Source organism: Protomyctophum bolini, assembly GCF_963924005.1.
Source record: "Protomyctophum bolini genome assembly, chromosome: 16".
Classification (NCBI taxonomy): Eukaryota; Metazoa; Chordata; class Actinopteri; order Myctophiformes; family Myctophidae; genus Protomyctophum; species Protomyctophum bolini.
In genome coordinates this window covers 37,872,137-37,895,731 of record NC_137877.1, presented here as the reverse complement: position 1 = coordinate 37,895,731, position 23,595 = coordinate 37,872,137, and the positions used below count along the sequence as shown (strand labels likewise).

Here is a 23,595-nt window from a genome sequence, read left to right as displayed (position 1 = left end):
TTCATCATTTTTGACGATTTGACAAAAATGAAAAAATAAAAAAACGATGGGCTATAGCCCATGTTTTTTGAAAATTTGAAAAAAAAAAGTTATCCTCGTTTCTCATCATTTTGGACCATGGGCTATAGCCCATATCGTACGGCATACTATGGCACGCCGTTTTTCATCATTTTTGACGATTTGACAAAAATGAAAAAATAAAAAAACGATGGGCTATAGCCCATGTTTTTTGAAAATTTGAAAAAAAAAAGTTATCCTCGTTTCTCATCATTTTGGACCATGAGCTATAGCCCATATCGTACGGCATTAACTAGGACTCCCTCTTCAGCAACGCCCATCTAAGAAAAAACGACAGCAATGGTGGCACTTTCAGAATGAATAATGAAGTGAAACGGAATGTAAATTCAGGCTATAATAGTACACAAATGACGCATAACTTATTTAAAAAATGCAACGCTGTAATTGAAATGTAATGTTCCTGGGGGTAAATGGACTTTATCTTCAGAGTAAATTTAGCGTTTTGCCAAATGGGCGGATATGGAACAAAAGTCTGTTGTACTGCTGAGTATACAATATCTAGTGTCTCAAAAAAAACGTCACGGAAAGAAAGGCAAGGTAATATTTAATCAAACCTGACACAAAACAAATAAACAAATGAAGATATTGCCACAAAGATGGATGAGTTGGCTACAGGTAGATAGATATCCCAAGGATATGTTTTGGCAAGATTGAATAAAATGGCTTAAAAGCAGGCTTAAAAATACAATCTAATCTTTTCAACACAGTTGTGTGAACCTCTGTGAGGAGGGGCAAAGACTTTGTCACAAATGCTGTCGGTAACGTAGTCTCAATTACTGTGAGTTCAAATATAGCACTTCCAAGTCTAGTCTGTGGTTTTTACCTGCAGCAACCCAAGCAATTTGGCTGTTATCATAATTAACCCACTTAATGTTCAGGCTGCTTCAGAACAAAGACGCTGGAGCCTGGAACACTGTGCCCCCTGCCTCATTAATCCTCAATCTACCTCAGAGAAATGCTTGGTCTTTGTATTAAAGCGCCCGCGCTAATAACTGTAATTATCATAATCACCAACAACATAATCATCATAATACCCACTGCACAGGGGAGTGTTGCCAGAGAAATTGGCTTATTTTTGCTTCAATCTGAGCCATATGAGACAATCTGTTGCTTGTTGTTCTCCAAAGAGCTGAAACAGGGGATGGGAGATTGAATAGACTTTACCATGTAGGCCTACTGTTGTATAGCAGTTGAAACTGCAGTGTTCACATTATTTTGGTTTGGTAACAAGTTAACAACAAAAGATTGTTCTTGTTGAAAAATTAAGGATTAGTCAGGCCACTGGCCTAAGTACATTCTAAATCTAATACACCAACCATGCATCGCCACCCAGATCAGTGACCTTGTGGTTAGAGTGTCCGCCCTGAGACTGGGAGGTCGGGGTTCGAACCCCGGCCGGGTCATACCAAAGACCCTAAAAATGGGACCCAGTGCCTCCCTGCTTGACACTCAGCATCAAGGGTTGGATTGGGGGTAAGTCCCTGCGACATACTAGCGTCATGTCCAGGGGACAAGCTGCCTAAGCTGCCTCACGCTACAGAAACAGGAGATAGGCTCCTGCCCTATGGGCCTCATGGCTCGGCAAGGCTACTTATGCATCGCCAATGACTGTGTTCCACTTTAAAATTGATCTCTGTTTCATATTTGTTTTTAAAAGACGTACAGTATAGATCTCAAGAGCTTTAATCACTTAAAAGGGGATATTTCACTTAGCCTTTGGTCATTTTATCCTGTACTGCACTAACTGCAGGCTTATGTGAACACCCCCCAGACAGTTTTTAAGTTGCTATTCATTTTAGCTGCCCCGCCAACCGTTCCAATACAAACGCATTGTAACTTCAAACTCCATTTTAACCATGATAGATTCATCGAAAAAAAACACTCTTCCTTGGTTCTGGTGACTCATAGTGCCCTCCTAGTACGTGAGGTGCTTTTTCAATTACGTTTTTCATTTTTAAATGAAAAGAACAACACTGCATAAAAACATCCCAAACTATATATATATATATATATATACTGGCACCTCACGTATTTGGACAAGCTAGTATCATGGTTAAAAAGTTTTGAGTTTGAAGTTCTCTGCTGAAAAATATCATTTGTGGGGGCATTGTCTCATAATTCTGTTATGTAATTCTCCAAGCTGTGAGTTCATGGTCACCAAATCCTTAAGAGGCAAGCAGATAACGCTCAGGGAAAGCCCGGGGTTATGTCACGATGGAACAATGTCTTCTCTATAAACAGAGATTTGGCCAAATGTTTAATTCTTACGTTCTGAACAACAAACATCTCCAATCTATTGCAACACGGGCACGGCATTATCCCAGAGTACAAAAATTGTGTTCCAACTTCCAACCGGAGACGTTTTGTTTGCCATCCAAGGCCTATTTCACGCTATACAAATCCCGACGCATTCAGAGCCAAATTAAAGCTGGCTTGGTTCCATGTTCTCTCTCTCTGGCTGTGCTGGAAATTAGAAATGAATGCATGTTTGGGGCCAGAAAAACACAATTCAAATCAGATCACTTCAGGCCTGGTGTTATGAAATGAGCCCCATTAGGTCATGTAGGTGTGGTACCACTGTGGTTAAGCTGTGCTGGTCATAGAACATTCTGGTGAATCATCCAAGCTAGCGCTCCCCTGACAGGCATGCGGTGCCAAGTCCAGCGTAACAACACGGAGCTAGAGAGAGCTGAGGCTATATACTTTCCTCTCCATGCACTAGTGCATTCTAGTTGTTCTTTCCGCTCCGTCCATGGAAAATGCATGCATATTAAAGAGCCCTTAGGACAAACACGACCACTGAACTAATTGACACTAGAAAACAAAAGCGTTTCAATTCTCTCTTACACCTGTGTCTGGCTAGTTTTAAGTTGCCTGTTGAGGTGACTTGAGACCACTTGAGACCAATGTAAGTGGTGGTGGTGGTGGTGGTGGCTGTGCTAATGCGTGCATACATTAGTAACAGGAGAAGGTGAGAGAATTGGAGCGCACCGTTTTTTGGTCTCGTCATTATAGCCGTCAGTCACACAGGCGATGTCTCGGAGGAAGAAGGGAACCGTGATGCCAGAGCTCGGCTTCTGCGTTGACATGGACTCTGCCCTCCGAGGTGAACACCACGACTCATGGGATACTGTGGCAGCAGACAGCCTGTTTATTGATATATCGTCATATGACACCGGTGTATATATTATACCCAAGGCTGTGTGTCAATCACATATAGGGCTGCAGGCAAAGGTGCTTGGACTGTACAATGTACTACAGTGGTTGTACTGTACTGTACTGTACTGTACATCGTTGCCGCCGGGCAGGACCCTCTTATCTCCATATTTTAACATTTTGTGGGTTTTTTCCGTAAATACCATAAAGCATCAAAAACTCTTTAGTCTTGAAAAGTAACCGTTTTTTTGGACATATGAGGTTTCCACAACGACAGAGACTATGGGCTCCATTTGTCACCGCTAAACCCCTTATCCCTAAACTTCTTTAAGGCAAAGAAGTTTAAGCGGTGACGAAATGGAGCCCTATCTATAGCAGTTATACAGTACAGTACTGTAATAGTAGTTGTACTATACTGTATTGTACAATCCGTTGCATTTATTATACATTTTATCTATTCGTGACATTTTGTCACGGATAGAAAAAGTCAATCTGCATAGAAATAACCATCTTAAATTATAAAACATTTCAAATACTGCAATAAAAATCTGTAAAAACAAATTAAAAACACAAGATCTTTAGCAACCAGGCCGGCATACATACATACATACATACGCACAATCGGTCTCAAACGACAAATAAATAGCAGAAAAAGCAAAAATACGGCGTAATTATTATAATAAACATCTGCAAGCCCTGATCCCTGGAGGAGATATGCCCATGGAGGAACAGATTATGCAGGAAGAGTGGGCACCGCCAACAAGGAAATAAAATAAGTTTTGAACATGCATGGCCCAGTACATCGTTATCAGATCTAAAATGTGTTTTTGCGCTAAAAATGACTACAGGTTGTGTAGCAATTGTAGAAATATTAGGCCTTAATTATTGTCAAATGCTCAAGCAGGTTCTCATCATGTATACTTAAGATTACTTAACATACTGATACCGGTAATATAATACTAAACATTCTTTTGGCGGGGGAAATAGCTAATTATACGTACCCACTTCTCCGGTCACTTGGAGGATCATGTGAAAACTGCACTGCATCGTCTCTGGAAGCTCAACGCACAATCCTTCTGGCTGTTCCAGAAATAACTCAATACCTGCTCCGATAACAAACCTCTGACTTTTTTTTAACCACATAAACCCATTACTTATTTGACCAGATTGACCCAAGATTTACCACTACACAAAAATAGAGTCACCCAAATTTGCGAGGTGTTTTGCGAGCTTGCAGATCTGCTATTTTAGTCGATTGTTTGCCTACATAACAGTAACAGGGATGGAGATTTGTGTGGCTACAGCAAAGTCCATACCTGTGCATGGTAGACTGAGCTCCACTCAACTGGAGTTAAGCTAGGTTCTATACAGACATGGACACATGGTGTTGTGGGGGTCGCGGTACAGTATACTGTAAAGATTGGATTTTGTCGACTTTGTAGTCTTGTTGTCATATCCCTATTCCCATGTATTCTTTTAATCAGAATGTTGTTGTTGTTGGGCATGGAAACCGTGCACGTCTCCATAATTCAACTGTTTTTTTTAAAGTTCTTTCGTAGATGAAATGTCCTGCTTCGTCGTACAAGAGGAGTGAAAATGGCCAATCTACAAGCTCACAACGCGTTGCGTCGTGTTGTGAGTCGTTGGCTATATTCACTATTTTGAAATGGTTTTTTTTGGAATACCAAAACAAAAAAAGGAATGGTTTTGCTTTCGGACATACAACACAGCTTCATCGACAATTAGCTGTCGACGTCGCAGAGGCTTAAGGTTCCAAAAAAAGATGGCTGACGCAGTTTTAATGCTGCACCTCCCCAGAGCCAGGCGGGGCGGGGCGGGCGCTGGCGGGGTTTATTCCAGGGTTTTGTTTTGGTTGCCCTTCCGCTTGTGTGTGTGTGTGTGGGGGGTGGGGGTGGGGGTGGGGGAGGGGGGCCGTCGTCAGACATTGTAGTCGGGGGCTTTGCCGAGGGGCTGTCTGAGTCGGATCTGCAGCGTCATGAAGGCGCCCACCGTCACGTGGAAGAGGATCTGCCAAACGTTCCTCAGTTCATACAGGTACATGTTGGACAGACAGATGAGCGCCAGCGCCAGGCAGGACTTGCTGTTCCTCCACACGGAGAAGTAGGTGAACAGGTAGCACTGGGACACGCACGCGCGCACGCACACACACACACACACACACACACACACACACACACACACACGGATACTTAGCTGCCTACTACTTGACCATTAATTGGCACGCAAATATTTGTAGAATCGTCCTCGGGTAACAATTGTCTTCTAAATCATGACAGTTTTCTGAAAAAACCTATGTTTCTATATGTCAGTGGTTCTGAAACTATTTCATGTCAAGGACCCCAGAAATTGGCTGCCGACCCCCGTCTGAAAATATGTTGTTCCAGGGACCTCCCCCAGAAGCAAGGTTTTGAGTTCAAAACGTTCGCTCTGAAAGAATATATATTCAACGACTTGCACATTTTAAGGATTTAAAAGAAAATAGCAGATCTACAAGCACCGAGTGCCGCGCTATGAGCTTGTAGATCTGCTATTTTTCAATAGCTAAAGTGTAACATAATGCCTTAAAACACCAAAAGGGGTTTCCCGGCCCAGAATGGGTTTTAATTGGCATGCAAATAATTGTGATTAAATATTTGTGGTTTTGACATTGGACACGATAAAAAATTTGGATTTTAGGCTTCGTACATTTAAAAAATTAAGTTGCACAAGGCACATAACTTAGATATACAAAGAAATTACTGCAATATTTAATAACTACACTTTCAAAATATAGGTACAGTAATTACTGTATGCAATAATTGTGACAGGCACTATAGGGTGCCGTTTTCGGCCCCGACAGTGATCAATGACATGTATTTCTTTTACCATGGCATATTTTATTGTCCTTCAAGGGGGCAGTTTAAGTCCGCTCAGACGAAAGCTCCGGCTGCAATAACTTTTTAATTGCCCAATGACCAATTTGTGATCTTAAAAACACCTGGGGGGGGCTCCCTCCCTCCCGCTCGGCAGCATATGAGCTTCACAAAAGACGAGCTGATGAAAACGTTAGAGAAAAGCCAGTGAGGTGGAAAGGATGGAGCCTTGCTCACGTTAGTCTAGCCCATTATGGGCGGGAAGTGGGAAGGAACCCCCTTTGGTTGTTTTTAACCCATTCTGACCTGAGATCAGATTCATACGAGGTTTCCACGGGACACACACTGGTCTGATTAACCCATTCTGACCTGAGATCAGATTCTAAAAATGTCAGTCGTTCTTCAAATTTTTCAAAAATAGCAGACCTACAAGCTCGTATCGCGCCACTCGGTGGCGCGATATGAGCTTGTAGATCTGCTATTTTTCAATAGCTAAAGCATAACATGATGCAAACACCAAAATGGGTGCCCGGTCAGAATGGGTTAAGTATTACGTTATGCTTTAGCTGTTGAAAAAAATAGCAGGTCTGCTATTTATTCTTTTTATCGTGAAAATGTAGTGCCAATCTTTGAATATATATTCTTTCACAGCGAACGTTGGGGGTCGGCGGGCCAAATAATACCAGATAATTCTGGGGCTCCTTGACGTGAAAAAGGTTGAGCAGCGCTGACCTGACATGGGGTTTTTTTTACAGGAAAAAACTGTCATGATTTAGAAGACATTTTGTAGAATCTAGCGTCGGGGTCTAAATGGGCTATAGCTGACAGGCTGCTGAGCTGCAAAGTATGGGGCTGTTAGCCGCTCAGTCAGTCAGCCGTTGACGGGTTTGCTCTCCTGCCGCAGACTATCACTTACCTGATACAGACAGGCGGCTGTGCCCAGGAAGAAGGCAATCACGTAATTAAAGTCTTCATCGTCATTCTGATGACAAGGGAGAGAGAGAGAGAGAGAGAGGGGTGAGGGGGAAATAATGCTTTTCAGCACTCAACCACCAAACATAATCTTCCCAAGGCTTGATCAAATCACTCAACAACAACAACAACAACGCAACGGACTTGAGTTGAACCTCCATTAGAGCACGCCCGATATATATATATATTTTGACAATATCAGCAATTACGCAGACAGTGTTTAGTCAGTTGCTGCGAGAGTGAGGCCTATAGCCAACACCAACTCAGGATTCCCTGGATCGCTGCCCTCCACAATTTCCTATCCAACAAGACCAACATCCTGGACTATACTATGTTGTCTCGGTAAGACAGCTCTCCCCCCTATCCACAAAGGAGGAGCAGTGCACCAAAGCATTATGGGAATTGTAGTCCAGGAAGGGAGTGAGCCCTGCAGTGTCCATGACATCATGGAGTCCATTTGACACTTTGAAATACTGAAATATCTAAAAAAGACATATTACCCACATAAAAAACCCCCAGGAAAGTGTTTCTTGTCTCCCAAACATCATTAAAATAAGATCTGGTTGCAAAAGGGGTGAAGTGGCCCTTTAAGAGCGTGGATGGGCTCTGATGCCACCCCGAATCCACGTGTACAAATAATGATCTGCTTGCCATTTTCTTAAATATATATATTTTTAAATTATTACATTATTATTGCACTTTTTATTCGGACAAACCATTGGTAGGTGCAATCCAGGACTCAACTCAATCCAGGCTCGGTAATTCTGACCGATAAATCTGTCATCGGTCATTACAACCGTCTAGCTATCCCACCTTATGAGCAAAACCCTCTCATATATGTACTGTACTGTACTGTACTGTACCTCTCATGAAATTTCTAATCTTTCCAAGAAGCTTAAAAGGGATCAAAGGTTATTTACTGAGCACCAAATGGATCGTGCCAAATATCCAATCAAGCGCTTTTGTGAAACCACGGTCACAATTGACAATGTAGGCATTTAGCAGACACTCTTAATCCAGAGCGATTTACATTATTAAGCAGGAACATAAAGCATGGCAATACATCACATACGGTACATAAAAAAGTAGTTATCATGAAACATGCGTAAGCTAAGAAAAGTAACAGTGGAATATCTATATAATGACAACTATACATATTATACTATAAGGTGCTATGACTACATACAAATGCAATTCTTAGTGATGTAACCATAAGTCTGTATAAAATGCTATCTACGGTAAGTCTACATACAAGTGCTATCTAAGCAAGGGGCTGGGGCAAGTGGAGCGTCACAGTCCTGGAGACCCAGGAAAATAATTCCCCCGTTCATTTTCCTCATAGACTTTTCAAAAAGTATTTATTTAAAGACGTTTACGCTGCGGACAACAAAGCCAACTCGAGTTGTGACACATCATGACAATAAACACAATGCTTTGGAAGAAAGAATTATAAAGAAGAAAAAAAAACGGCAGGTTACAACACTTTTATTGTCGTTTTATATTCTTTTGTAATCATTTGTTTGGTCCAAAATATTGTGTTTGTTGTCATGCTTTGTCACACAACTCGAGTTGGCTTTGCACGACGCTTTAAAAAGGTCTTTAAATAAATACTTTTTGAAATGTCTATGGGGGAAATGCATTGGGAATTATTTCCTGGGCCCTGGTGTCGTCATGAAAGGGGGCGGGACTGTGACGCTCTATAACAAAACAATAACAAGTATTAACCCATTTCGCGCGGGAACCCCTTTTGGTGTTAGCATCATGCTATGCTTTAGCTATATGAAAAATAGCAGATCTACAAGCTCATAGCGCGCCACCGAGTGGCGCGCTACGAGCTTGTAGGTCTGCTATTTTTTTGAAAAATCGAAGAAGAACGACTGACACAGAGACATAGCTCTTTCGGAAAACCGTCAGGATGTAGAAGACATTTTTTTTAAAATCTGATCTCCGGTCAGAATTAGGGCTTTTTACCTGCAGGATGCTCTCTATGGCGTGGACGCCTCGCAGGAGGTTGAGGCCCGAGCACAGCACGCTGAGCACACAGGACACGATGCCCGGGAGCGTCACGGGCTCCAGCATCTGAGTGGGCGCTGCGCGGGAGGGAGGGAGGGAAGGAGGGAGAGAGGGAGGGAGGTAGGGAAGGAGGGACACGGGGATACACACAGTCAACAGTGGTGTTTTTGGCAGCACATTTTAGATTTTTGTTTTTTTTAGGTCATAGGTCACTCTTGAATAGTTTTCGTTTCGTTTCAGTCACCTGGAATGTTTTAGTGTTATAGTCTAGTTTCAGTCGACTAAATATCGTAAGATTTTAGTCGACTACATCTACGGTTGATTTAGTCGACTGAAGTGTGTTCCAGTATAAGTCATTTTACACTTGGTTGCAATTGGCAATTGGCAATGTATTGGCTCATTTTACACCTGTAAAGTGTCGCAGCTCACAACTGAGACGCGTTGTGAGCTTGTAGATCGGCTATTTTCAGCAACCAGGTGTAAAATGACTTATACTGGATCTCTTGTCCACTAGTCCCTTCCTAACATTTTAGTCTAGTTTTTTTTATCTGTTGACGAAATTGTCAATACATTTAGCTTAGTTTTACTAGTCATCACAGCTTAGTTTTAATTTAGTTTCCATTTAGTTCGATAAAAAGGTAGTGCGACGAACATTTTTCGTCTCAGTTTCAGTCGACAAAAACAACACCGCAGGGATAGACTAAGAGTGAGTTCAAAATCTGAAATGCTCACTCTGTAACAATATATATTCAAAGATTTGAGGCACATTTTCACGATTTTTCTAAAATATCAGACCTACAAGTAAAATGGGTTAATATAACATGTGGAAGTCTTCCATAGTACAGTACAGTACAGTACAGTACAGTACAGTACAGTACAGTACAGTACAGTACAGTACAGTACAGTACAGTACAGTATAGTATAGTAATGTACTATGCGTAGTGCAATAGAATCATGCTGTGCAAAATGGGACTGAGGGAGACGTGTGTGATATGGGGAGGTAAACACAAGATGAACAAGCAGTGAATCTGTGTTAAGAGATTAACTTTACCCTAGCCCAGCAACCTGGCCTGTCCCATTAATCCATTTTGGACTGCGGTCGATTAAAAAAAAAGGCTTCTAAATCCTATTTTTTTTCCTGAAAAACCCATGTTTCTGTGTCAGTGGTGCTCAACCTTCTTCATGTCAAGGACCCCCCAAAATTATCTCTATTGGGCCACGGACCCCCATCTCAAAATATGTAGTTCCAGGGACCCCCCCCCCCCCAGAAGCCAATATTTTAGTTAAAAATGTTCGCTCTGAAATATATATATTCAAAGATTTGCGACACATCTTAAAACATTTTAAAAAATAACAGACCTACAAGCTGAAAAATAGCAGATCTACAAGCTCGTAGCGCGACACTCAGTGCCGCGCTACGAGCTTGTAGATCTGCTATTTTTCAATAGCTAAAGCATAACATAATGCTCAAAATCCCCAAAAAGGGTTCCCGCCTAAAATGGGTTAAAACCACAACAAATTTCAGAATTAACAGCTAAGAGTGTTTGTCGACTCAAACTGAGTGGTTGGAAATGAATGACACAACTCTGGTTCAGTAAATTACGCTTACTGAATTACATCATTTCCTCTCATCAAGGGGACTCACAAAGCAAGTGTTTAGGGCAGGCAAACGAAAACATTTGAGATCGTAACCACCTGGGATTGAACTGATTAAGAATCAGACTTTACGGATTACTGCTCAGAATTGCCATGCAGGATCTTTACTGAATAGCCCTCACAATTTCCCCAATTAAAAAAAAGAATGAAGACATCCTATCTGATCACCAGACTATAGTGGCCCGATTTGGGCCACGAGTAAAATGGGAGGCAAATTGGTGAAGTCTTCCGGTCTGGGCAGAGGATCAAACCTCTTCTAACCTGTGTTTAGAGAGAATAGAAGAGAGGCAGAGTGGAGGATGCAGAAGAGCCACGGTGACCCAGAATGGCTTCACTTGTATCGGCTAAGATGTGACGACAACGTGTATAATAAAGTGGCCCACAGACAGACAGAGCAATGTCTGATAACAGGCTGCAAGACATGTCCTCCCCAGTTGACAGCCATCAAGGCAAAGAGGAAACCTGCTTCCGAGTGATTAAGTCTGGACTCTGGGACCACTTCCAGGATCACAATGGGGAATGCTGTTTGGGAGTGCTAAAATGGTACATATCCAGTCCACGTTACATCCACAAGCTTTTCTTTGAGGCTAAAATGTACAGATGGAAACACAAGCCTTTTGTCATTCCTGAATGCTTTGCGCTGATGCTGAAGTAATTCGGGGCACTGGACGTATTCAATGTACCTTAATACATCAAACACGCCCCCAAGACATAATAGGCATGCAAAAAATGGCTGCAAATGAGATGAAATGCCAAATTAAATGAATCGTTTATCTATGGTTTTACGGGAGTACTGTCTGGTTTGTAAATCGATTATAAATAATACTGAAAAAGGGAGAATAGTCCCAAACTATCCCATCACAGTAGCCTGCCCATCTTCTACTACGGCACGTGTTCAATTGCATGCTTATCAGTGATCACCTTGTTATAGAGAGTATGCACAATTGCACATACATCACTTTTCCACTGGGAAAACTCCCCCCTCATCTAGACTGAGTTGAAACACATTGAGTAGCATGGACGCTGCATGGAGCATTGGTGTCTGGAAGGCATCTTTTTATATCTATGCGTAACACCCGTTTCTAAATTGCCAGCAAAACGAGCGCTTCCTAAAAAGCTTTAAATAACTCAAGCTTTCCGTACAGCTGCAATGTCGGTGAGTTTAATGTTGTTTAATACAATCATATCAGTTTGGATGTATGGGCTGGCAAGGCCAGAAAGGAGTTTATTTTTTTTGTGTGGGTGGATTATTTATGTATTTACTCCGGCAGTAAATGAGTTAAAAAAACATGTCTGGCCTCAGATTTCAATTGGACTTGAACCCAGAGAGACAAACAACCCCTCCTTCGTCTATTTCCTGAAATGTTTGCTGCTAGTGGTATAGACAAAGCCAACTGGAGTTGTGACGCATCATGACAATAAACACAATGTTTTGGGCCGAACAAAGAATTAGAAAGAAGAATAAAACGGCAGGTTACAACACTTTTTTTGTTGTTGTTTTTATTCTTTGTAATAATTTGTTATATTGTGTTTGTTGTCATGATTTGTCACAACTCGACGCTTATAAGGTCTTTAAATAGATACTTTTTTAAATGTCTATGGGAGAAATGCATTTGGGAATTATTTCCTGGGCCTGGCGTCGTCATGAAAGGGGGGCGGGACTGCGACGCTTTATTAGACAGAAATGCAATCTATTGTATGTACAGTATTGCAGATGAATTGAGTACAATGGACCACAATGGAAACAAGCCCCCCTGGGGGCTTTACTACTGTATGTGTTATCCTTTTTAGCATTAGCTTTCTTGACTGTATAATAATAACCGTAACCGGGTTAACAAACTTGTTAAGCATAGCATTCTTGACTGTATAATAATAATACCGTACTGTTAACCCATTCTGAACGGGAACCCGTTTTGGTGTTAGCATCATGTTATGCTTTAGCCATTGAAAAATAGCAGATCTACAAGCTCATAGCGCGCCACCGAGTATGAATCTGATCTCAGGTCAGAATGGGTTAACAAACTTGCTGAAAGAATGTATTCGAAGCCGATCCAAAACAAACCTATGCCTTTGTACTTGGAGGGGCTGTGCAGAGAGAAGCCATTGATGGAGCTCAGGTCCTCGGGGGAGAGCGGGTAGGGCGGCCGCAGCTTGATCTCCGTCTGCATGTCGGCCAGGTTGATCTTGGTGGACAGGGAGCGGGGGCTGTTGTAGCGCTGCTTCGTCTTCTGGATGAAAGTGTCTGGAGGGATAATTAATTATCAGCACAAACAGCAATCGGGTCACGCAAGTCCACAGGTGTAGTGCCGGTGGTGCGGCGTGCAAGCTAATTAACCCGTTTAGGCCAGGGGGGCAGTCAGACAGATTTTTTGTGAAGCCACTAAGGAAATGAAAGTTCATATAATGGCCTGTTGTGGCGCTATCATTGGGCTCAAAAAAACCCATAGCCCCATAGAAGTCCATGTATTTGGGCCCAACTTCACCTAGACTGTATTACCTTAATAAACATGGTCATGAATACTTTTCGCTTCCAGTCACTAGTTTAAAGTCTCATTTCTAATGTCATAATATTCTTTTTGGAAAATGATGGCCCCATTTATAAAAAAAATGACCATAAAGTCGTGCATGTTCTGAGGGGCGTGGCTACCGTTACAGTCTATGATAGGGATTCCCCTCCCACTCGAGTCAAAATAAAAACCAACGAAGAAGAAGGGGGGAAGTCCCGCCTCGTTGTCTGGGCCAGCCAATGGCCAAACTGGGCTCAAACGGATCTTGAAAGATGGCGACTTACAGTGCAAGGGATTTCAGGCTTCATTTTACGTCCATGTTAGACCCGGGGAACGCTTTGTCCATATTTTTTACAGTCTATGGTTTAGGCCCGACGTCGAAATAAAAAAAAGTCTTCTGAAAGAATATATATATTCAAAGATTTGTGCCGCATTTTCACGATTAAAAAAAAATAGCAGACCTACAAGCTCATAGCGCGCCACTCGGTGGCGCGCTATGAGCTATGATATGAGCTATGATATGAGCTATGATATTTTTCAATAGCTAAATTATAACATAATGCTTAATGTATCTGTTGTAACCCATTTTTCACCCCTGTGTCAATCATCTACTGTGATCCTGGGCTCTACACACCCTCCGCCAACCTGGGGAGAGCAACGGACTTAACACATGCTTCCTTCAGTTTCCCTGGTTGGACGTATAGCGCGTGAAAGGAACACGTTATTCCAACCAGTTCCTTTCCCCTCCATCAGGCGCCCCGGCTGGCCAGGGGGAGGCAGTTTCGAGACCAGGATTACTGCATGTTTTTGTGAGGGTACCTACCCTAGGGGACACGGGGAGAACATGCATCTGTTGTAATCTTAAGCAAACAATCGTGCGTGACACACACGGGTGAAACTTGCACGCCGCCGCCGCGCGCGAGACAGATAGTTCCCGATTAGGGCAGCGGTTCAGGTGTGACTCACCGAACTCGATGAAGGAGTACGGCCGAATGGCGCTGTTGATGCGCTTGGTGTCGTAGGTGACGATGAACTCCCGCTGCAGCTCGTCCAGGAAGCAGAAGGCCAGCACGTTGGGGTAGTTCTCGGTGCACACCATCAGGTATCCCACGCCCAGAGAGCTAGTGAAACTGACACACGCACACGAACACACACACACACAATCACTACTTTGCTACAAAATCATCTTCTCTCAAAATATATATATATTTTAAAAAAGGACAAACGAGAACAAAATGGAGTGGTGATGTGCCGGCTCCAACACTGCTCTACCAACTTCTGCCAGGGAACGTTCAGCACCCACTACTGAATCCAATTAATTACCCAATTTGGCTAATGAAACCTTCATTTCACACCCAGAGAAGCGCCAGACTCCAATGTAGCTAAATTCTGGGAGATTCGGATGCACTTCAGCGGGCTGCTAGTCTTTTTCAGAAGCACTTCCAACCCAGCGGTGTGTCTTTAATGGACTGTGCTGGGGACGAATACACAAATCTAAAGAAATATAGACGGAGGAAGCTTATACAGTATGTGGCACAATCTTAATGGACCTTGGTCCGATACCACTGCATTTTATTATCTAGTTTAACAGTCCGTCATAAGTTAAACAGAGCACAAATAAATGTAATGTACAAATAAATAACAATGTTACATTAATAAATTGTTCAAATTGACACAATTTAGTAAAACAAGACACAATACAGTATCAGTATATAACAGTAGTGGATATCAACTTAAAATGTTGTTTTGCATAAATGAGGAATGAGCTATTATCAGTCACATAATGATAAATTATGATATTGGATAATTGCATGAACCGATACCAGCATTTTAAAGGCAGCAATGGAGACAATTCCGATACCGCTATTGGCATCGGAAAACAACTCCGATTGCCAAAACAATGATTAACCCATTCTGACCTGAGATCAGATTCATACAGAGGTTTCCACTGGACACACACTGGTCTGATTAACCCATTCTGACCTGAGATCAGATTCTAAAAATGTCGTTCTTCGATTCTTCAAAAATAGCAGACCTACAAGCTCGTAGCGCGCCACTCGGTGGCACGCTATGAGCTTGTAGATCTGCTATTTTTCAATAGCTAAAGCATAACATGATGCTAACACCAAAATGGGTGCCCGGTCAGAATGGGTTAACGCACAGTAACGCACAGTAAAACACCAATGACGCTATGGTCTCTGAGACCTGAGGGGATTTCATTGGTTATATTATTGATTCAAGTATCTGTCAGTCTCTATGCAGCTTTTGGTGTCTTACTGCCTAAACAAACAAACAAAGGACTCCCACGCCTCACACAGGCTGCATGGAGAAAGTAGAGTTTACAATAATTAACTCTGTAAAGAAAGCCTGATGACTGTGAGCGTGGAGCAGCCCGAGGACCGAAATCACAGGCTATTGAAATCACAGCCAGTGGTGCCAAGAAAGACCACGTTATCATAAGCAAATTTCTTGGCATTTTGAAATGTAAAATGTAAAATAGCAAACCCCCCCCCCCACATAGTACATGCATAAAGTCAAGTCAACTAGACCAGTGTTGTTTTTGGCAGCAAATTTAGATTTTAGTTCTAGTCGTAATCTCTCGAATAGCTTTAATTTAGTTTTAGTCAAATTTTTTGTCAACTGGAATGTTTTAGTGTTGGTCTAGTTTTAGTAGACGACTAAAATGTATTTTGTCCTGCCTCGATGATATTTATAGTTTCCTTTTAGTTTTCGTCAGTGGAAAAAGGTAGTCGACGAACATTTTTCGTCTTCGTTTTTAGTCGACGAAAACAACAGCACCGAACTAGACTTGACACCCAGGGATGATATTATGGTAAAGAGCCCAGCCCGTCTCTGCCTCTGCCCTCTCATCTCTTCTCCGGGGGGGCAAAACCCCTCAGACCACCGTATTTTAGTTCTCTCCATGTGCCATGCGAGTGTGGGGGTGAGACAAGACCTCGAGAGTGATCGCACACATAAAAGTTATTAATTCATAAATAAGCAACTGCTTCACAAGATACGCCTACACATACACACACACACACACACACACACACACACACACACACACACACACCGAGTGTATATCATTCCATGGCACAGAGCCACAGCACGGAGAGAGAGAGAGAGAGAGAGAGAGAGAGAGAGAGAGAGAGAGAGAGCTCAAGGTCGGAAAGGAGTGATATACACAATGCAGGTTCAGAGCACCACGGAAGAGAGAGAGAGAGAGAGAGAGAGAGAGAGAGAGAGGCTGTCCAGAGTAATCGCCACACTCTGTGATATAAAGCTTAGTTCATTAATGAAAGTACGTAGTTGCCCAAGTTTCACAGTGCTGCACCTGCTATACCCAGCTTCCGTTGAGAACCAGGGGGGCCGCGACAGGCCCGCTCCCCATGTTTTCAGCTTCCACAAATTGTTGGCTGTATATCTTTTTATTTCAAGTCATGCCGCCATGTTCTTGCCAAATCACCATTAATATTACATATATACAGCTGTTATTTCACCTCTGTGTGTCTGCTGTGTGAGATACGAGTTGGCTTCTTTTTTGTCGGGAGGCCTGAGCTAATCAACCGCCTACTCAGATCATGCTGTGGTTCTGGTTGAGCATAATATAAGCCTGGAAATGTATGAGGAAAACATAACCTCCAACCCTGCCGTGTATTGTCAGCATAGTGGGAGGGAAGATATTAAGATATGAAGTGAAGGCTTAATATCTGGTTGAAGGCTTGTAATGGAATCGAAGCTGCTTCTGGACACTAAATATGCTCATTTGCGTAGAGATTACATTAAAAAGCAAATTTACTTTTTTTTTTGCTTCTCTTGGCGTCAGGTCAGAGCACTGTCCTATAACCGATCTGTTCCGCCTTCTATTAGATTACCTAATGACTTAAAAAAGAGCTGCCTGGCAAATTCTGCCAGTCACTCCGTCAGGTGCAGATGGCTTGCCTTGATTAGAGGGAGTCATATCAAAGGGTCTTTGGATTGAGAGGAGTCCAGTCTGCTTGGTGTTGGTAATGTGGGTCGCATTAAGTGTTAAAGACATCAGCTTGTAAGAAATGACAAGCTGATGTCTAACTGATGTCGACCCACATTACCCCATTAGCAATGGTGGCGTGCTCGGGTTTTCTCAAGCATTAGTGGCTCTTAATTAAAAGAAAGAACTCCCAGGCAGGCATACAGTAACATGGTCAACTATCCTTGGGACTTAACACATAGACTGCTACAGGTTCTAGCGGACCCTGGCTTACTGGTGCTGAAGGCTTAACATGGGCTTTTTGAACTTTTTGGGGGGCCCACAGCGAGGGGCCTCTTATAGCGAGAATCACAATCGCATAAATAAAAAGAAAGCCCAACTTGTCCACTTCAATTTAAAAAAAAAATTATGATTCTACCATCTTCCATTCTGGAGATATTGACCTTTTTCTAACACCTGCTTTTGCCTGCACGCTGCTTGTGAAAAAAAACAACAGAGATATGGAGGCCTGAAGTTGACAGACATTTCAGTTCAGTTTTTTTAGTTCAAAAGACCGATATAAAATTGAGCACAAATAATATCCTATACAAACCATATACCGAATGAAAGCCCTGAATGTCTACTTTTAGGAGGAAAACAGTACACATTGTACACATATACAGTTTGTCACTAATTGGCTATTGAATGCAGCTTGCGCCCACCAGAGAACTTTAGAGAAGGCATGGACCCGAAGAACTATTATTCACAAAATAAGGCCTATAGCGACATGTACATACTATATACCGTATGAAACAGTAGACTCTCTGCTTTCATAAGAAAAATACCACCCAGAAAAATCACACCCCTGTGAAGTGAGCAGTGCAATTGCACTGCTCACTTCACAGGGGTGTGATTTTTATTATTATTACAGTATTAGTATTTTTCTTATGAAAGCAGAGAGTCGACTGTTTCATACGGTATATAGTATGTACATGTCGCTATAGGCCTTATTTTGTGAATAATAGTTATTCAGGCCCATGCCATCTCTAAAGTTCTCTGAAAAAGATAATTTTAGAGAGCATGGACCTAACAACTAAATATTCACAAAATAAGGCCTATAGCGACATGTACATACTATATACCGTATGAAACAGAATACTCTCTGCTTTCATAAGAAAAATACTAATACTGTAATAATAATAGAAATCACACCCCAGTGAAGTGAGCAGTGCAATGTTGCACTGCTCACTTCACAACATTGCACTGCTCACTTCACAGGGGTGTGATTTTTATTATTACGAGTAAGACGCGCGAACGCGGAAGGCGAACGCAGATCGTAAATTGCAATAACAATTAGAATAAATTACAGACATGATCTGCAGGGTGTCATAGTTAGTGCTTGGACCACGCCAGCTCCATATATGGTCACAAAAGACGCCATCACACTCATGTCACCATGACTCAGCCATAACCATATAAGGAGTCCCCAAAGCAGGACCACGCCATCACACTCATGTCACCATGACTCACAAATCACTCAGCTCCATATATGGGCACAAAAGGGCCAGGTCCACATATACAGTAAGCGGGACAGACAGACACACACACACACACACACACACACACACACACACACACAGACAGACAGACAGACAGACGTGATCTGCTAGGTCTCATAGTAAGTGCTCATTGCATTCGCAATTACAGTATTAGTTTTTTTCTTATGAAAGCAGAGAGTCTTGATGCACATTATCTGATCATAAAACGGACTTGGAAACTTTCTTCAATCGTAGCCCCATATGTGCCCTCTCCCTACGCTCATTGAACTCATTCTGTGATTCGAGCTACAAACAATCGCAGTAACGGGGGGGGGGGGGGCAACTAGGCTTTGAGGAAATGATCTTGCATAATCAACATTATTGTCGATTGTCGTGTGCCGCTCCAAACATGTCCAGACATACCACTAACCTCATCGATCCAGTCTCGCGTATCTATAAGGTGAGACGCGAGACTGGATCGGATTGTGTCTGGACATGTTTGGGAAAAAAACAAGAAAAACAACGAGATGGATGCGGCAGCAGCAGAAGCAGCACGTCAACGTATTTGGAAGAAAAAAAACGAGAAAGCACCACCTGTCGTTGCAAGACAAACACCCGTATGTTGCTGATAGACAGATAATAATCGATCCGATTTTGTCCTGCCGTTCATTTTATCACATTAGGTGCAGGGCAGGCTGCTCGACGGTGAGTTTATAATAGCCTGTTGTAACGAGAAAGGGGGATGGATTGGATGGTTGGATGCCAGCAGCGCAGCAGCAGTACGGCTTGCGATCAGCGACCAACGTATCATGGCGGGCCCTCGATAATGATGTGCAATCTGTCCATGACTAACTCCACATGTGTCTGGCAAACGTTACGTTATGAAATCAAATGCCGATCGTTGCAGGTTTATATACGGGCAGAGAGCAAATCGCGTTGTATCTTGTTCCGAGAATGAGAGCGCAAGCCTTGCAGTTGAAAGCAGTGGGGACTCGGGAGTGGGGGGGGAACTGCCAATGCGATCCAAGAGGAAGAGACCCCCCCCCCACCATTCTCCCTCGGGAGAAACCATGTAGAAACAGGAGGGGAGGGGGAATCGAGTGTATTCACACAAACAAGAGCATTGTCCCATCCATTTTAGATCCCCTGACATCTGCGTTGGTCTATGCCGGACGGCCGTATCCATTACGTCGTACGTCCTCGCATAGACCAACCAATAGGCGGTGCCAGACGCTTCTCAGACCAACACCTCTTTTCAGCAGGGGGGGGTTTTAACTCTTTTTAGAGCCGATCGGTGTTACATTATGAGTTGTCCGGGCGCAAATATAGTTGAACTATAGTAATCAATAAAAAAACGTTTTTTGGCCCATAAAACGTATAAAAACGTTATGCGCTTCTTGCGCTTGGCTATAATAAAACGTTTAAAAACGCTTTCAGCATTCTATGAGTTAATAATAATAATAATAATAAGTGGCTATATACCAAGATTTGCAACATCCACATTTACGTGGGAATGTGCTGATGAATGATAGTCTGACCGATTAGTTGTCAAACCTTTATTGTCGACTGTACAAACTGTACAACTGCTCAGAATAAGAGGCGGTCAAATTATGTTTGAATAGTGGTATGCATGCACTGAAATACAGGGACGTTCTGCTTTCGAACATGCACATTTTCTTGCCACAGTTGTATTGACATTCAAATGTTTCTATGACACTTCTGCACTCGCGCTTTCCTCATTTGGCTTACAAATTCACGCTACCTTCTCTCCTCAACTATTCAATTCTCATATCTCCCCCCCTTCCCGCTAGGCTGACATAGCAGGGTTGGAGGTTATGTTTTCCTCATACATTTCCAGGCTTATAATATGCTCAATGTAGGGTTACAGAAATAGTATGTTACATCCACCGTCAAGGGACAATGTCCACATCCAAATAATAGAGGATATAGGCTGTAGGCACTGTAATATTGCCCTCACAGTCATTCTAGAAAACCTTCTCTGCTAAATATCATGTGTTCTTTGTTGTTACGCTAGGTAACAGACTACCGTATGCAAGTTTATCTTGAGTTAAATTGGGTTAGATCAATTTGCACAACAAAATGTGCATTGTGTGATATCAGATTATTGTCACGTTGTCATAGTCACTTTCTGCTCACCTCAAAAACGATAGAAAAACCACAACATTGCATTTATCGCCCAGCCTTACATGATGTCGCCTTAAAAAAAGTAACCAGCTCGCGTGACTACTGTACTTACTTGACGTTGTATTGTCCAGTCTTCAGAGTGCAGCGGTCAGGAAACTGTCCGAGCTTCTTGGAGAGTCCTTTGAGATGCCTCTTGGTGTCCTGTAGGCCTTTGTCCTGCTCGTAGTCTGTGGACGCAGAGAGGGGCAGGCCGTCCCCGACCCTCACCACCGAGGCAAACAGCACCATCGACATCGCACAGCTTTCACAGGGCTATCGCAGGGCTACACAGAAAAGGACAATTGATAGTACATAAGTGTGCAGGCAGAGCCAGGCTGGAGAGGGGATACAGTCGGTTTTCAGCTTCCACAAATTGTTGGCTATATATCTTTTTATTTCAAGTCCAAAGAACACATGATATTTAGCAGAGAAGGTTTTCTAGAATGACTGTGAGGGCAATATTACAGTGCCTACAGCCTATATCCTCTATTATTTGGATGCACTTTGCATGCCATGTTCTTGCCAAATAACCATTAATATTACAATATTAATTTGAAAGGTCAGAACAACACCTCTTCAATGTTAGTATTAGCCTACGAAACAAGGGTCTGTGTTTAACCCGTGTGTTGAATAGAAATACAGTGTTTGTGACCTCCCCGTCACTGTAACCCGAGCTACAGCGACCAGGGGGGGGGAGGAGATGAGACAATAGGGCTTTTTGGTGGTGAATCAGGAGATTTTCTCTGACCAAGTTAGAACTGTATAATACTGGTCTATGTTATGTATGCATAATGCATGGCCTTCAGTCAGCACCATGGATAGCACCACAGGCGACGGTTATAACTATGCATTATCGCGATAACTGATCCGTACATCAAAGCAGTCGTGGGTGCAGCTCACAGAGAAGCATCAAACGATGCGAACTGCAGTCAAACCCCCTAAGAAGAAGAACGGCCTCTCAGTTTTAAAACATTTCACGTATATAGCTGCATGATGGTATGGGTAGAGGCTACTTGTTAAGCTGAAAAAGTGTACCTCGCATATAAGGGACAAAAACAGACAAAACTACAACTATGTTGGTGGTGCAAGCTGTGCAAAAGTCCTTATGTGACAGTAAAACGCTTGGTTTTCGGAAAGGTAACATTGAATAACAAAATGCTAGCTGGCGCTCATATTGGCGTGCGAGTGAACAATTCTGTTCATCCTCTTCACTATGTGTTTCTAATGTTAGGTTAGATAGAAGAATGCAATCATATCACCTGCTACACATACATAGGGCCAGCGTTACATTAGCCAATATTAGCGGCTAACTTACTGTAGCTAACGTGTAACAACAACTATAACAACATGCATGCCGGCCGCCATGGAGCCAAAGGAAAATGATGAGCAAACCTTGAGAGGGTTATGTCAGACGAGACTATATATTCAACGTCTGTGTAACGAGTGTAGCATCGTGTGGTTCTTATCAGTCGGTAAGTATATATTATATATAGCCTGCAGCTGTACAACTGTGCGCAGAGAGCTAGCAGCACCAGGCACCACCATCCAGAAGGAGCTGAATTTGATTATTATATATCCCATAGACCGGAGAGGACGGCAACGCTGCGATTGGCTGCAGATAATGGTTGCCATGCAACGACATCGGTCACGTTCTCAAATAGTACGCGCACACGCGCGCGCGCACGCACGCACACACACACACACACACACACACACACGCACACACACACGCACACACACACACACGCACACACACACACACACACACACACAAACAAACATAGTGCCAACTAGCCAATCATTGACCGACCGGCCTTCCCTCCAGGTCATGGGATCTATAGACTCTGCGGCTGCGCGATTACGTTTACGTGGCCGTCTCACGGTGCATTGTGGGTAGCCTGCTGTGACTCTCATCAGCACCACAAATGAGTCTGTTTTAATATTAACAGTTGTTAATTTTTATTTTGACTGTTACGCAAGACGCCCCCCCCCCCGTGTGTGTGTGTGTGTGTGTGTGTGTGTGTGTGTGTGTGTGTGTGTGTGTGATATATATATAAACATAAAAACTTTCACTCAACTTACATTTCTGTACAAATTTGACTGAGAAACTTTCACTTGTAGTCGAGTAATTATATCCGTGACTCGATCACTTTTATAGTTTTTAGGTATGTGATGTATGGCCATGCTTTTTGTTCTTCCTTAATGTAAATCGCTCTGGATTAAGAGCGTCTGCTAAATGCCTAAATTGTAAATTGTAATTGATGTACTGGGGTTGAGTTACTGAGTCTATTGTTTCTTTTCATGTACCGGGCACAAATTCAGACATGTTTACCCCTATGGAATTTTACCTTTTTTACATAGGGATGCACCGAAAGGGAAATTCTTGGCCGAAACCGAATACCGAACATAAATGGTAAATGGTGCATTTACATAGATTGTGCATTACATTCACCCATTCACACACACATTCATGCACAGATGGCGGCGGAAACCATGCAAGGCACCAACCTGCACATCAGGAGCAATTAGGGGTTCAGTGTCTTGCTCAAGGACACTTTGACGCTAACTCTGGAGGAGCCCGGGTTAGAACTGGCAACCTGGCCACTCTACCCCTGAGCCCCCGCCGCCCCTGATTAATAATAGGAAACAGTTGGCCGAAAACCGAA

At 42.8% G+C, this 23,595-nt stretch overlaps 1 protein-coding gene across 2 annotated transcripts; it reads right to left on the bottom strand.

The window, feature by feature from the left end:
- Positions 1 to 334: 334 nt before the first annotated feature.
- Positions 335 to 22,463, bottom strand: sec22a (SEC22 homolog A, vesicle trafficking protein). Of its 2 annotated transcripts, none has more exons than XM_080786479.1 (7): positions 22,322 to 22,463; positions 21,003 to 21,213; positions 14,222 to 14,385; positions 12,811 to 12,990; positions 9,051 to 9,169; positions 7,024 to 7,089; positions 335 to 5,373 (listed from the first exon to the last, which is right to left on the bottom strand). In XM_080786479.1, exons 2-7 carry the CDS (start codon positions 21,182 to 21,184, stop codon positions 5,173 to 5,175), a joined length of 912 nt encoding a protein of 303 aa, XP_080642605.1. In that variant the 5' UTR covers positions 21,185 to 21,213; positions 22,322 to 22,463; the 3' UTR covers positions 335 to 5,172. The 2 variants fall into 2 exon arrangements, with proteins under 2 accessions (XP_080642605.1, XP_080642606.1); XM_080786480.1 differs by having other exon boundaries at positions 5,150 to 5,341.
- Positions 22,464 to 23,595: the final 1,132 nt, after the last annotated feature.